This window comes from Marmota marmota, unplaced genomic scaffold (genome assembly GCF_001458135.2).
Source record: "Marmota marmota marmota unplaced genomic scaffold, marMar, whole genome shotgun sequence".
Lineage (NCBI taxonomy): Eukaryota > Metazoa > Chordata > Mammalia > Rodentia > Sciuridae > Marmota > Marmota marmota.
Genome location: NW_025999842.1, coordinates 54,010,808 through 54,025,674, shown reverse-complemented (window position 1 = coordinate 54,025,674; position 14,867 = coordinate 54,010,808). Strand labels below are relative to the sequence as shown.

At 44.0% G+C, this 14,867-nt stretch overlaps 1 protein-coding gene across 1 annotated transcript; it reads right to left on the bottom strand.

Moving 5' to 3' along the window:
* Nucleotides 1–532: 532 nt before the first annotated feature.
* Tnfaip3 (TNF alpha induced protein 3) lies at nucleotides 533–14,586 on the bottom strand. The gene is made up of 9 exons (XM_015501640.2): nucleotides 14,445–14,586; nucleotides 10,486–10,795; nucleotides 7,170–7,360; nucleotides 6,373–6,520; nucleotides 6,034–6,204; nucleotides 4,832–5,012; nucleotides 3,068–3,987; nucleotides 2,218–2,399; nucleotides 533–1,511 (listed from the first exon to the last, which is right to left on the bottom strand). Exons 2-9 carry the CDS (start codon nucleotides 10,778–10,780, stop codon nucleotides 1,227–1,229), a joined length of 2,373 nt encoding a protein of 790 aa, XP_015357126.1. The 5' UTR covers nucleotides 10,781–10,795; nucleotides 14,445–14,586; the 3' UTR covers nucleotides 533–1,226.
* Between the last annotated feature and the right edge of the window lie 281 nt (nucleotides 14,587–14,867).

Below are 14,867 nucleotides of genomic sequence, written 5' to 3'. Positions count from 1 at the left end.
CTGGAAAGCAGTACGGAGAGTCCTCAGAAAACTCAGAATGGAATCACCATTTGACCCAGTTATCCACTCTTCAGTATACACCCAAAGGACTTAAAATCAGCACAAGATAGTGACACAACCACATCAATGTTCATAGCAGCTCAATTCACAATAGCTTAGCTATGGAACCACTTAGGTGCCCTTCAACAAATGAATGGATAAAGAAAATGTGGCATATATACACAATGAAATATTACTCAGCCATAAAGAAGAATGAAATATGGCATTTGTCAGTAAAAGGATAGAAATGGACACTGTCATGTTAAGTGAAATAAGCCAATCCCCAAACACCAAATGATGAATGTTCTCTCTGATATGCAGATACTAATACGGGTCAGGGAGAGAGAAATAGAAGTTCATTAGATAAGACAAAGGGGAATGAAAGGAAGGGAGGGGAAATGGGAATGGGAAAGACAGTAGAATGAACTGGACATAACTTTCCTATGTTCATCTATGAATACACATGACCAGTATAACTCCACATCATGTACAACCACAAAAATGGGAAGTTATATGCCATGTATGTATGTCAAAATACACTCTACTGTCATGTATGTATAAAAAGAACACATTTTTAAAAAGACTCTAAAATACAAAGAAAAAAAAAGATAGAAAGGTGCCAGGTAGGTGGGGACAACCATGAACTACTGATACTTTCTGAATACGTGAATTCTCCCTGAGCTTCTGAAAGCACTTGCAAAGGGCTTTTTGTGCCTTGAGGATTCAACTTCACAACTCTGAAAAATGCTGATAGAGGGCAGGTGGGATGGCTCTGGGCCTCCTGACCATCTGTCCATGTGTCTTTTTCTGTTTTTGCAAGATGATGAAGCAGTCCTGGCGGGTGGAGGGTAGGGGCTACTGCTAGTCCTAGCACACATTCCAAGTCCAGAGTTGTCCCATCCCTCTGCTTGGCAGGAGAGGAGCAACGACAGCCTGGGGCTGAATCTGACAGCACACACTGCTAGTCACAAGCTTTGCTCTGAGGCTGCTTGGGAATATTCCTGGTTACCAAACCCCTGAATCACAGGCATGACGAAGAGCTTATCTTCCCTCCCTTGCTTGAAGACACCCTCAAGGCCACTGTCTCAGGGCCTGCCCCTTCCACGGCATCCAGGGATTTGGAGCATAGCACCACTCTGGCTGGTGGCCTGCGGCCCCTCTTGGCGGGGCTGGCCACATGTTTCTGCTTAGCCATACATCTGCTTGAACTGAAAGCATTCATTGCAGTAGCCGTTGCACTTGGTGTTGCCAAAGTGATCGCAGGCAGGGGCCCGGCAGCGCTGTTTGGGGGGCTCTTCAGGAGTAGGTTCACCCTGGTGGGTCCCAGGGCCCACCCGCTGGCTGAGGTGCTGGCACTCCATACAGAGCTCTTCACTGCGGCAGGCCAGGATGTTCTTGCAGGAGGCTCGCGCACACTTGGGCCTTGAGGCGCCCTGTGTGGTTCGAGGCACATCTCTGCGCTGGCTCGATCTCTGTGTGGGAAGAACAGAGAGAACTGTTGCTCTCATTTCTCTGGAAGAACACAGTAAGCTGTCATTTGGGCTCATTCTGCCTGAGAACAAGGGACACAGGCACATGGCGGTGGGATATTTCCTCCAAATCCCAAGGCAGCTGACCTGGCCCCAGGGAGGGCATGGGGAGCTACTGATCCTGAAAGGACTGTAAACTGGCCAGGAGTGCTTCCCCGGGAATCACCATGGGCACCCATACTTGGATAGCTCCTCAGCCCTTGAGCACACAACAGGCAACACATCTGTCACCATTTGCTTTTCTGATATGCTTTTAAGTGGAGTACCTGTGAGGCTCTGCCTTCTTTCTGGCTCATGATAAAGGATTATTTAAGAAGCCTGCTTTTTAGATGTCTGTGCTTCTGCTACAAATCAATCAAGATTCTGATGCCCATCTGGCTTTCTGGATGCTGGAAGCATTTTTATTTTATGGCTAATTTTATTGGCTTTTCAAAAACAAATTCTAACTTGGTTCATGCAGACGGACAACAGTCCTTCCAACCTGGTGATGTCGACATTTTCCCCAGGTTCTTTCAACAGACTTTCTTAAGCAATCCTTTGTCATGGGAAGACAGAACTGGCAGGGAGGAGAGCCTGCTTGTCACATAGCTGGGAGAAACTGTTCCAGCTAAGGGGACCCGACATGCACATGCTCCTTAAAATGTCTCACCAGTTGCTGGTCAGTCCTTTTTGCTTCATGAAATCTCTGGTTCTGAGCTTCAATGAAGCACTTCTGACAGTATCCTTCAAACATGGTGCTTCCAAGGGTGCCGCACTCCCTCCCTAGGCACGGAACAGCGTTCTGGAACCGGGAGGCTGTGGGACTGGCTTTCCCTGAGGCAGCGCCAAAATCTACAAGAGAGTCGATGCTACTCAGTACCATATCTGGGTCACTAGGCAGACACAGACACTGATGTTACAGAAGGAAATGGATTCTAAGTAAAGATTAGGATAGCCTTCAATATACTTGAGACTAGACATTTATAAACTTAGCAAAATAATAAAATCATCACTAAACATCTTTGGCTTTACGGATTGCTATTGGAACAGTGATCAGTCACAGTAACAGAATAAACAGCAGACACGAACCGCCCCTCTTCTCTCGAATTAGAGAATTCCAAACCACACATGTTCTCCTACAGTATCAGTGGCGATTGCCCTCTCTCTAGGTTTTCAGATTTTGAGTTTCTCACGTTTGAAAAAGTCTAGCTTAAACTCTATCTTATAAATGCCAGGCACCAAATGGCCTTATGAAAACACAATTCCATCAACTATCAATGGGGGTACTTTGGATTTCTGGCAGGGGGCAGCTAAGAACTGCTTGTCTCACAGTGCCTGTGGCTTCCCTGTGCGCTTGGCAGAGGCACCATGAGTGTCACCAAGGGCAAGCTGCTGGAAAAGCAGTGGGCTCTGCCCATTCCACCCGTGCACTCAGACATACTTTCCTTTCTTGAAGTTCAAGAACAAAACCCCTTCCAGGCAGCAGCTGCTGCATTAGGAAAATCTATCATTTCACTCACGTTTGTTTTCTCTGTACTCGATGAAACACAGCGTGCAAAATCCCTTGTTTTCTGGAGTTCCAAAATACACACAGCCAGCTTTTCTGCACTTGCTAGTCCCGGTCCTGTCCCCTGGAGTCCGTGAGGCTTGGGAGAGGCAGCCAGAGGGGGCATCGTTTCCAGCTCTGTGGCAACTGTGCGGGGAAAGACTCTGGATGAGCTGTGAGGGGTCTGACTTGGACCGCTGGTGACAGGAAGGAGGGAGGCTGGAACCTAAGCTGGAGGAGGGCTCTGCTGTAGTCCTTTTGAAGCAAGTACTGCAGATCCCATTAAATGTCCTGGTAACGTCCTGGAGGCAGGCTCGGCACTTACCAGGATGTAAATGCCTGGTGGTGTCTGTGGTGTGGTTGGCATTGATCTGCCGGGCACTGTGACAACGCTCACAAAATCCATTGTGTTGCACGTTCAGTGTGAAAGGGCAGCCGGGACTCCTGCACTTCATGGCGGTGGTCTCGCTGAACAGGAAAAGGCTGGGCGCTGTTGGTGGGGCTGAATGAGGCCCTCCAGCTGGCTCCTCGGGGTTCCAGGCTGAGGGCTCATAGGCCTCTCCCCGAGAGGCTCCAAGTGCCACCCCGGGCAACCCATCTGGGCCTGGCTTGAAGTTCAGTTTTGGCAGTTTGTTTTGGCTCTTCTGCCGTCTCTCTGAGCACTCATGGCAGAAAGGCTGGGTGTTCACAGACATGAAGAAAGGGCAGTTGGGCGTTTCACATTTTACATCCATGAGAGAAAGCTGGGGTGTAGAAGGTTCCACAGGGTTCTGCGCGCGTGCCCCTCTCCTCCCCTGCTCGTTGTTCTCCTGCCACTTCTTGTACTCATGCTGAACAAGTTCAAAGTAATCATCTACCAGGTTGATCTCCTTTGGTAAGTTAGCTTCATCCAACCTGAAGCCCAAATGGAAAACGTGAGATAACAAAATGACACCCAAGACTTTTACCTCATTACCATGCCCTGGGCAGTTTCAGAATGTGGATCATGGCAACAACTTTATGGCCATTCACCAAAATCACTGCAATGCACTGATGACATAACTCCATCCAACACATTTCCTATATACGTTCAAGTGAAAGACGAGGCCAGTTAGTCAGCTAAGAAGACTTCATTATTTCTAACAGTTCACAGCCTCATTAATCTATCTTTGTGTACCCCGAATTACAGGTAATGCTAAAGAAAGAGCCAACTCTACATCTTGCTACTCCAGGGTTCCTTTAAAACATCAGTTTTACTTTTTAACTTCTCAGAGATCAAATGTTAAGTGAAATATTACTCGGGCTATTCATTTGGGCTGGTCTACTCTACCGTACAAACAACTTTGGAACTCTGCATTCTGTATTTTGCTGTTATTGATTTCAAACTCTTGTCTGATCTCTATTGAAGTTCCCTGCCATGAGTAACTAAGAGGTGAGCATGCCCATAGGCACTGTCTGTTTACTTCTGTTTACTAACTGGTTAATCTCCACTTTGAGAAACAGATTCTTGTAATGTGCAAGCATCATTTTCTTGTTTTCTTTTGTTGTTTATTTTTGTGGTGCTGGGGATGGAACCCAGGGCCTGGTGTTGAGCATGCTGGGCAAGTGTTCTGGCACTGAGCTCTGCCTCCAGCCCCCATCTCATACATTTCAAGTTCTCAAAAACTTTATGGTTGAGCTTTGGAGTGGCAGCAGCTTATGTGGCTAAAGTAAAGGCAGTCACAGATGACAAAGAAGGTGCTAAATATAAACAGCTTACTTTGCAGCATTAATCAGATGAGTGGTGCCATGGTCCCAGCCTTGGACCGGGATTTCTATCACCATCAAGTACTCTTTTAAGAGCTTGTCCTTCATCTCATTTTCAGGATCTGTCAGAAAGTGAATTTTTAAGTCTTCAAATCTTCCTCGGTCTCTGTTGACAAGTGGTACAGCTCGGATTTCTAAAAGGGGAAAAAAAACCAACAAAACAGCACATGGGTAAAATATTATTCGACTAAAAGAGGTTGCATGTAAGGTCGTATGTATAGAATGATTAAACTGTGAAAATGCAGAAAGCATACAATTTAAAGAGGAGAAAAGTATCATCTAGGCATAGTTAAGCCCAAATGGGAAAACAAAGTACACTAAACGCTAACGTAAGGATTATGTTCCAGGGAGCTCACACAATATTAGCCAGCCCGCAGAATCAGACTGACCTGAATTTGAAGAGCGACTTTGTCACTATCAAGCTATGTGACACTAGGCAGGTTATTTATAATCCCTCTGAGTTCTAACTGCCTCATCTATAAAATAAAGCTACCTATTCCTGCATCTCACAAAGATGCCATAATGATGAAATGGAAAGATATAATGTACTCAAAGCACTCAGCACAGTGCCTATTACACATTATATGACTATCCTAACAGCTAACCTCACAGATATTTATTCACCTGCTCCATGCCAGGCATTATATTGAGGACACTGTGTACCTTCATCTGTAGGTATTAAGAGTGATGGTCGTAAGGATATGTGTGTGTGTATTTAACCTACTTGTGATTAAAGTGCTAAAAGTATCATACACAAAAAGATATAGGAGTATTATGATTACTCTACTGTATTACTATTGTAGGTCATGTAATTCTAATATAAAAATTCAAAATCTGAAATGTTCCCCAATCTGAAACTTTGAAGTGAACTTTGGAGGAGCACTTTGGATTTTGGATTAGGGATGCTCAACTGGTAAAGTCCATGCAAATATTAAAAAAAATCTGAAAGACTCTAAAATCTGAAATGCTTCTGGTTCCAAGAATTTCAGATAAGAGATGCTCAACCTGTACTAGCTAAGCAAATGACAGAATAATGTAGTGAAATAAAAATAGTATACTTAAATTAGACTATTTCAATTAGGAGCAAAAGAGCAAAGCCTGATGTTCTAATATCTAGCAGAAGTTATGAATGTGAATGGATGATGTTTTGCTCACCAGGCCCACTGTCCTTCAGAGTCACCAGGGGTACAAAGTGCTGGCTGTCATAACCAAGAACAATGGGGTATCTGTAGCATTCCTGTGCAGGCCAGTGGAGAGGCAAGTAAATTCCACCCACTTTCAAAGGGGCGAAATTGGAACCTGATTCCAAACTTCTCAGCATTTTATCTGTTTAAGGAAAGAGAAAGAAAAACAAGGCCCTCAGGTGACTTTCATCAAATTCCATTTGGCTACTGTTACTTGAAGTAACTTTGGGAATGTGGGTATTTCCTAGGAATCAAAGCATTAACGCTGAAAAGCACTTAAATACAAATAAATGATCTGCAGGCATCTCACCTGAAATGACAATGATGGGCCTTCTGAGGATGTTGCAAAGGACAAATATATGAATTTCTTCCAGAGAATTATACTGAAGTCCACTTCGGGCTGCTGGGGTGTCTGTGGATGCCATTTTGATAAGGTTGTCCCATTCATCATTCCAGTTCTAAGGGGGAGAGGGGTCAGGAGAAACAAAACAAAACAAAGGCACAATTGAATGTACTCTGCACTAAACAGTCATTCTGGTATTACTCTACAATTATTCATTTATATAACTCATCTTATATTTTCCCCTTTCTTAAAATCACCATTCAAATGATCATCCCCACCCTCCATTTTGGTTTTCTTCCTTTACTATTTTCCACTACAGAGCAAACTCAAAACCAAGGGAAGCAAGGGACAGCACCTGCTTTCAAAAAAAATCCCTGGTGAGGCATAACATTGAAGCCCCTCATCCAAATGTACACAAAAATTCCAAACTTGTGACCAAGAATGGTAAAGTGATGAGTCTGCTTTTATTTGGCTGGCTCAGTAGTGCACGTGAAGGGCACTACTGAAAAACAACAGGAAGGCCATGACTGGAAGACCTCCTAAAACACTGCTGGGAATCTGCACCTCAAAGCCTCGGAACAGAGTCATGATCCTTGGGTTAATCCCACAGGAGGTTTCTGGTGTTTTCCACTGAGTATGCTTTGCTTACCCAAATTCATGTGACCTAGTAAGTCATTTGCTCCTCTGGCACAGGGACTAGCCCAGAGAACTCTTTACCCACCATGGAGCTGTCAATAGATGCTTCATAGAGGAACAGAACATACCCTAGTGTCATAGCAAAGTCCCGTTTCCACGAATTCCTGAGATTTCAGAGATTCCAGCTGCCAGCGGAATTTAAAGTTGCGTGTGTCTGTCTCCTTGAGAGTGCTGAAGAGTGCCTTCCTCAGGACCAGGTCTGTGTCCTGGACACCCCACATATACTGACAAGCAGCATGCATGAGGCAATTTCCATCACCTGAGGACAGAAGGGAGTCATGAGAAGCAAGGTTAAATCATCTGCACTTAAGGCACTGCACAGGTTTTCAGAATGAACTAGGCAGACTGCTCCCATAGCGGGCTGAATGGTTTGATTTCTTAGTCAAGGGCCAACTGATGATGTTCAACAGCTATAGGGAAAAAGTAATTCTCTTCATTCTTCCTTATAATGAGTAGCACCAACAAGGCAAATGGGCCAGAGGACCTTGGTTCCAGCGTGGCTCTCCTTCTACCTGGATAAGGTGACCTTGAGGAAATTCCTTAAGGTCTCCAGGTACTTTCCCTCTTTTAGAAATGAGAACACTGAATTATGATCACTACAGTCTATCTCTAATAGTCCTGGGTTTGCTGGCTAAGGCACTGTCACTACTGTTCTCTAAAGGGCAACAAGCACAACCAGGAAGCAGGCTCTGCTGGGCTCACTACACAGGGAAGGTCTGGCTATGACTCAGTGGTAAATGCCTTGACCAATTCCGCTGGAGCTTTTGGGACCTGGAGTTTCCTCTCCTGGTTTGTTCAGTGGAATTGACAACACCAAATTACCCACAGCCTGCAGCCCCAGGTTCCCTGAGTGCATTAAGGGACCTTTTTTTTTTTTTTTTTTTAAATAACTCAGTGTTTGGGGTTTGCATTTTGAGAAAAAAAAATAGGTCTAATTTTCTTCCATTAAGTTATGACTTCTCCATGTTAAAACTCATGACTCAAGAGACTGCACTATTTTCCAACTCCCAAACAATGAACATTTTGGGAGAATGTTTAATTCAGAAAAAAAAAAAATTCTTAATCTCCTTTGGCAAGTGCAAGATAGGTTTTTTTTTTTAATTTTTTTTTAATTTATTTTTTTTAATTATTTTTTTTAAAGTTAAACTATTTTCTTAAATTATTCTCTAAGTAAGGCAATAAAGCTATCTGAAATTTATCAAAGTTTAATTACAGTCGAACTGTAAAAAAAACAAACAAAACAAAACAAAACAAAAACCTCAAATACATATCCACAGCCAGTTTTCCTTCAATTTATACACTTAGAAAACTAGCTAAGTAAGCATGATCACCAATGAACAACAGATCACTCAAGCCCTGTGTCTTGGCAGAAGTGTGGCAATGATTGCGTTCTGTTGAAATTTCCCCTTTGCAAAATCTAGAGCAAAGATAAGGCTTTTTTTCTTCTTCTTGTGCTTACTTTCAGTTCTTTATTGAGATGCACCAGTATAAAATTCCCTAAGCAACATCTGGAATTCCCCAGTGCTAAGTTATTTGACTAGCAATTGAGCAACAGCTATTGTACGTTTTGTTCTGGTGTGTAGACATTTAAACTGCGAACTGCACCCTGGACTTTCCAAGTGGGTGTGGTCAGGGTGAGCTGGAATAGGGCTACTCATTATACAAGTGAAATCGCCGCAGCCAATAGACGCTGGAATTTTTCACACGAAGTTTCAATTTTATGCCACCTACTCCCTTCCTCATTCACCACAGTCTCATATCCTCAAATGCAAACTTGTGAATCACCCCCTCCCCAAACAGACCACTGCCTTTGAAGAAAACCTCCTATAGGGGGAAGGATAAAAAAACAAAAAACAAAACACACACACACACACACCAAAAAAAAAAAAAGAAAGAAAGGTGCTAATAGAAATCATGGGAGAAAATCCATTTGTCCGTCCCCTTCCCCAATAGCTTTTCTTCCTTTTTCGGCAATTTAAGAAATTTTCTTCAAAGTGGAGAAATAAGAATTCTGAGCCTAAAAATCCATTTCCCAGACAATGTTATCCAAATACACTTGCTCTTGTAGTTTTATTTGTAGTCTGAATCCTTGTTGACATGGGATTGCAAAATAAGTGTTTACTATTTCTATTCCTTTTTTTCCTTAAGGAATAAAGCATTTCTTAAGGAAATAGTATATACCATGTTAATTCTGTTAATGATAATAAAGTTTTTCCCTTTGGCCCCATTTCAAATTTGCCCAAAGTTAACTCCATCTCTTTCTTCTAACAAAATGGGACATAGTTAAAACCACAAACCATCAGGTATTATAAGCCCCTTGACAACACCTTCACATAATTACCCACTTGTATGCACCATTTGATTTAATGCCAATAACAACGTAGACAATTCCTATCTCTAGTTTCCTTCCGACCTGAGCTTCTAAGAATCCAAGCTTCATGAATACAGGTGAAGCTATAAGATACTGAGGTGATAAATGAGAGCCCCCAGAATCAAAACAAACAAATCCCCACACCTCCCAATTTCTCTGAGTCACTCAAGTCCAAAATACTCAAAGTTAATATACCAATTAAGTTAATTAAGTTAATGTTCTCATCATTACTACCAACAAGGATTTTCTGCTCTTGGATGTATTATTTTGATTGGGGTAGTTTAGTCACTGATATTAGGATCTAAGATTATTGCTCTTAACTAGACTGTAAGTATTTAGTTGATCTTGCATAGTCTATTTGCTTATTATAATAAATATCTATATCCAACAAGCAGAATTTTGCATCTGCATAAAATAGTATGCTTGGATGTTTCTGTTGATGTCCACATTCTTGCTGAAAGGAAATATTAAAAAATAAAATAGTAAAGCTTGGAATAGAAAATAACTATTAGCAGCATCGTGGTATAATCACAGGCAACAGAACCCAGGTAAAGGAAAAGGAAAATGTCCTCAACTGGTTAACACATAAAATGCCACCAACACAAGAAGTGTAAGGACATCACAATAACAATCAGGAACGACAGTAAAAGCAGTTTTCACACCATACCTTTCCAACTTAAAATACCTTTTTAAGTATTTCCACTACTGGCCAAGAAAGGATATTGTACAGATGATTCAACAGTTGTTAAGAATCAGAAACACTAACCACCTCTTTGGGGCCTGGTGTTTAGAAATGCATTCCTGGGGCCTCAATGCCCTCTGCAGTCTAATATATACACTTCGGACATACTATGATAAAAATAGTCATCAAATAAGCCTGCTCCTGTCACACGCCCCTCATAGACTTTCTATATGAAGATGGCTATAGTTAGTGCCATTAAAATTTCATGAACAAGGACCCGGCACCAGGGAAGCCCTCCCCAGGCAGCAGAAGCACTACAGGGCAATCTCACCATTGGTTTTCAGTGCCACGAGCTTCCTCACTTCACGACACCAGTTGAGCTTCTTCTGGCTTTCCAGGGAAGCCTGGATGCTTCTGTCAATGAGAGCTTTGTGGATGATTTCCCGGAATTGGGGACAAAACTGGCAAGTTCTGAACATTTCCAGCGTGTATCGGTGCATGGATTTAAAATGATGAATGATCCCATTGGTAGGTTTAAAAATGTCTTCTGGTGTTCGCTCTCTTATCTTCACAGCTTTCCGCATATTGCTCAAATACAAAGCCTGAGGAAGAAGCTGCTCAGCCATTGTGCTCTGCAAGGCCTGAAGAGGAGGGAAAAATCATTCCGTTAGGCAGCCTTTGTACTCCTATGTACCTGCCTGCAGGAAACCCCGGTGTTTGATCTTGTCATTACCCTAATCTGTAGGCAAAAGATCTTAGTCACCTCTACTCCCAGGATACTAGCTGGCCCCAGAGATTAACTCACACTGGACTGTTTTAAGTTACATCACTTTAAAAGATTAGTCTAAACAAGAGAAGGAAGGCGGAGAGTGGGTACTGAGGAGGAGGGGAATAACCCGTGTTTTCAGTAACATCTGTCAGGGAGCCAAGCCTGTCTGTCAGCAATAGGTACAGGTACTGCTGCACAAAACCCACTTATGTGCCCAATGCATTCTGACACCACCACTGCACAACAGCTGCTGGATTTTAGAAGCACTGAAGCCAGTTAAGGGCACTGCAGCCCTGAGTAGTCTAGCGTCTCCAGTAAGAACACCACCATTCAATCCCTGTCCTTGCTGCACTCCCTCCACAGTAAATCTTTTATGGAAGATCCTACAATTTTAGGCTGTCATCTAGGCTGATGCTGTGTTTCTTCTTTAGCCCCAAAGAAAAATATGAAGTTTATTCATACAGTTTATTATAATGTTTATAAAGAGTCAAAACTGCATTGCTTCATAATCAACAAAGAAACCTATTCCAGCAAGATACTCTGCAATGTTAAGAGCAAAACAAGCCAGACTTGGTGGCACACACCAGTAATCCCAGCTACTCAGAAGACCAAGGCAGGAAGATTGCAAGTTTGAGGCCAGCCTCAGCAATTTAGCAAGACCCTGTCTCAAAATAAGAAGGGCTGAGGATGTGGCTCAGTCATAGAGCATTCCTAAATTCAATCCCAAGTATGGAGGGTGGGAAGAGGAGCAAAATGGGCAGCAGTCCTTCAGACCCCTGCCAAACTTTACAACATGAAAAGAAGAAAGAGTAATAACACAATGAATAAATTGTGAATAACTGTTCACTTCCAAGAACAGACATCAGAGCTCAATTATTTCAACTTATCTGCCAACCAAATTTTATCATTGTCCTCTAGGAACCAGCATTCCCAAGAATTAACATCCTGCCCTTCACCTAGAAATCATCAAGCATAATCAACAGGTGGAGAAAATGAAAATCTAGAAGCAGACCAGAAAGAAGTTTCAGCTAGGGAGCCATGCAGGACAAATAAAAGGTGTGGGGCAAAGTGCAGCATCTGTCGCCCATGCCAACAGTGTGGAATGTTGGGCACAGTGGGAACTTCTCAATGTAGAGCAGTGTGCAGAGCCAGTTCTGCTTCACTACCCTTAGAGTGGTGCTTGATCACACTTCCTAATTTCCAAGAAGACAAAGATGACTTCAGAGCATGAAGAGATTCCCTAGGAAGTTTCACAGCAATGGTTAATCCCACTCCTGCATCATGCTAGCTGCCAGGGAAACCCTCCAGGTAGGAAAGATGTTAAACCTATGTAAGATGAAGGAGAAGAAATCTAGAGCTTCAGGAAACCTCTCCTGGGTGGATCTAGGCTCTCTTAAGCAGATGATAACGTGGTCTAAATTCCTGTGACCCACTTGAAGGGGAGAGGTTGGACATAGAGGACCTTGAGATTGCTTCTCAGGATTTGCATTGGGATTCCTAATCCAATAGCTAGGTAAGGCCTGGAAGAAGTCATTCTCTGGTCAGATGATGATCCCTCCTTTGATGTCAGATATTCCCCATAGGTGGAATTGGGCAAAAGCACAGCAGGGCTACAGACACAATGATGAGTCAAAAATACCTCTCTCTCTACCCTCCGCCCCCTACACACAATCTCTGTGGTGTAGCAAGGCTCTTTCATAACAGCATTAATCCATCTATCCATCCATGGAATCTACCAAACAAGCACTGCCTGACCACCTAATTTGGCCAAACACTATGCTTGGCACTGGGGCTAAAAATCAGAGCTGACTTATCCCCCTCCTTGAAATCATACAAACATTTTGGGCTACAACTAAAACACTGGAGGTACTGGTCCAGCTCAGATCCCACAGCCACACTGGAGCTGAGCTTTGCTTAGAAGCTCTCCTAATACCTGTCCCTTCCTATTCCCATACCCCCACATCTATGCTGGTTGCCACTCTAAAGGTGGAAGCAGAATAGCAGTAGGAAGATTTTAAACAAATTAGTATTGCCCCTTTTTGCTTTTCTGACTTCTATTCTTCTCTTCTGGGCCTAAACATCTTTCAGTAAAGATCTAAATTGCTTATATGGAAGTTATACAAGTGTCAATATATTCAATAGCCTATTACGATATCATCCATAGATTTAGCCTTGCATGGACTACAAACTGCCTACTGAAAACAAATCAAAACCCACTGCCTAAGTTTCCAGTTCTTCGACTTCTCCACACTTAATAATAAAGAATAAATTTTTCCAACACATGACTGTAATGTCCGTAGGGAAGGAAAAACAGTATACCCTTAACTTTTTTTTTTTTTAAGCACTTGTTACTTCACTGTCTTACTTAAAAAGAATTTTCCAATTTTTATCACTAGGATCAATACAATTCTACAGAACTGACTCATTAAAGTGTCCCCCCCCCCACCCCTTGTTTTATTTTTTCCACTCTGGGCGGACATTTTTTTCTGCAATGTAGAAATTTATGGTTTATTTGTAAACAAACACCTCACTCAACTGTTGGGAAGTACCCCTCCAAAAATTGTACAAAGAACTGTAAAAAAATGCAAGAAGCACCTTAGACAAGGAGAATAGAGCATTAGCTGGCTCCCATCTGAGACATTACTAGAGTCGTGGTACAGAAGACTCTTTTTAATTAACAATGATTCTCCCAAAATGCTGCCCTGAGACATTTGATCAGACTGGCTTTCCAAGGAAAGAACTGAAAAAAAAAAAAAAAAGCAGGCTTAAAAAATGCTGAACGCCTTTCTTACTTAATACCACTGCTTTCCTGAGAGGCCAGGTGGCAGGATGTGGGACGACCCTGGACTGACAAAGACTGTCAAAGTGTGCGGTTGGGGATGGAGCAGGGAATCTGCACATTACTCCTCAAGTGAACCCGCAAAATGCAAGCCCACTTCTACGAGTAACTTGTCATACACTGTTGCAACTGGAAAAGATAAACGCCGTGCCCTGACCCACCCCCTGCACAGAGCTCTCAGTATATGGAAGCTTCCCTGGAAACGTTAGCTGACTGCATATTCCCCACGCCCACCGGATTTGGCTGCCCCTGAGACACTCATCCCGGTTGGGCTGGTTCTGCACAATCTGCGAAGAAACCACACTGCTTCTGCAAGGTCTACGTGGCTATGAGCATGCAGTGCTGGATTCCAAAAAAGATACCCAAAGTAGCAAAGCACCAACGACCACCAGACCAAAGGGCCCGAGGGGAGACGCTTCAACAGCCAGCTGCAACTTAAGTTTTCTGCATTGTCAGACAGAAACAGCTAGCAGGCTGTCACCCCAACATCTGACTCGGCGACCTCAACTCCATGAACTTGAAAACCCAAATGGGCACAAACAGCGAACTAACTCCTCTCCAGGACCTCTGCAAAACCAATGCCAGAGAGACACCGCCAGCCCGAGAGTTGTCGCCCCGCACACACCCGCAGCCCTCGCCCTCGGTGAGCCCTTGCACCCTGCGCAGGAAAGCGACGGGTTACCTTTTCCGGCCGCGCGATCCTCCAGCAAAATCCCAGGTCCGGGTCAGGACAGGCGCGCGCTGCAGTCTGGGGTCGCTATCAGGCTCAGGCCAAGGAAGCGCCCCATGGACGCCCGGGCACGGGCTCGCTCCTTGGCCGGGGGTGTGAACGTCTCCGGCGGCCGCTCTCGTCGCTCCGCCCCCGCGGGTTCGGAACTCGTTGTGCTCCGCCCGCCGCGACGGCTGCAGACTGCCCAGTTTCCTCTTTGCCTGCTGTTGTACCAGCCAACCAGGGGGATTTTCCACCCCGGGGACTTTTCCCAGGTCACGTGATGCCCAGCCCGGCACCGGAGCCAGCGTGGCACGTCCTGGGCCACCAGAGGGCGCAGGGGGCGCTGAAGGCAGCCACCCAGCTGCCTGGCCGGCTGCCCCGCCTCGCCCCGCT

What these genes read in the sequence shown, in the direction of transcription:
- Tnfaip3 (XM_015501640.2), bottom strand. Translation starts at nt 10,780, where the DNA reads ATGGCTGAGCAGCTTCTTCCTCAGGCTTTGTATTTGAGCAATATGCGG. An exon ending in CGTGGCACTGAAAACCAATG is followed by an intron (nt 7,361 to 10,485) that starts GTGAGATTGCCC and finishes TTCTGTCCTCAG; the next exon opens with GTGATGGAAATTGCCTCATG. An exon ending in GACTTTGCTATGACACTAGG is followed by an intron (nt 6,521 to 7,169) that starts GTATGTTCTGTT and finishes TCTCCCCCTTAG; the next exon opens with AACTGGAATGATGAATGGGA.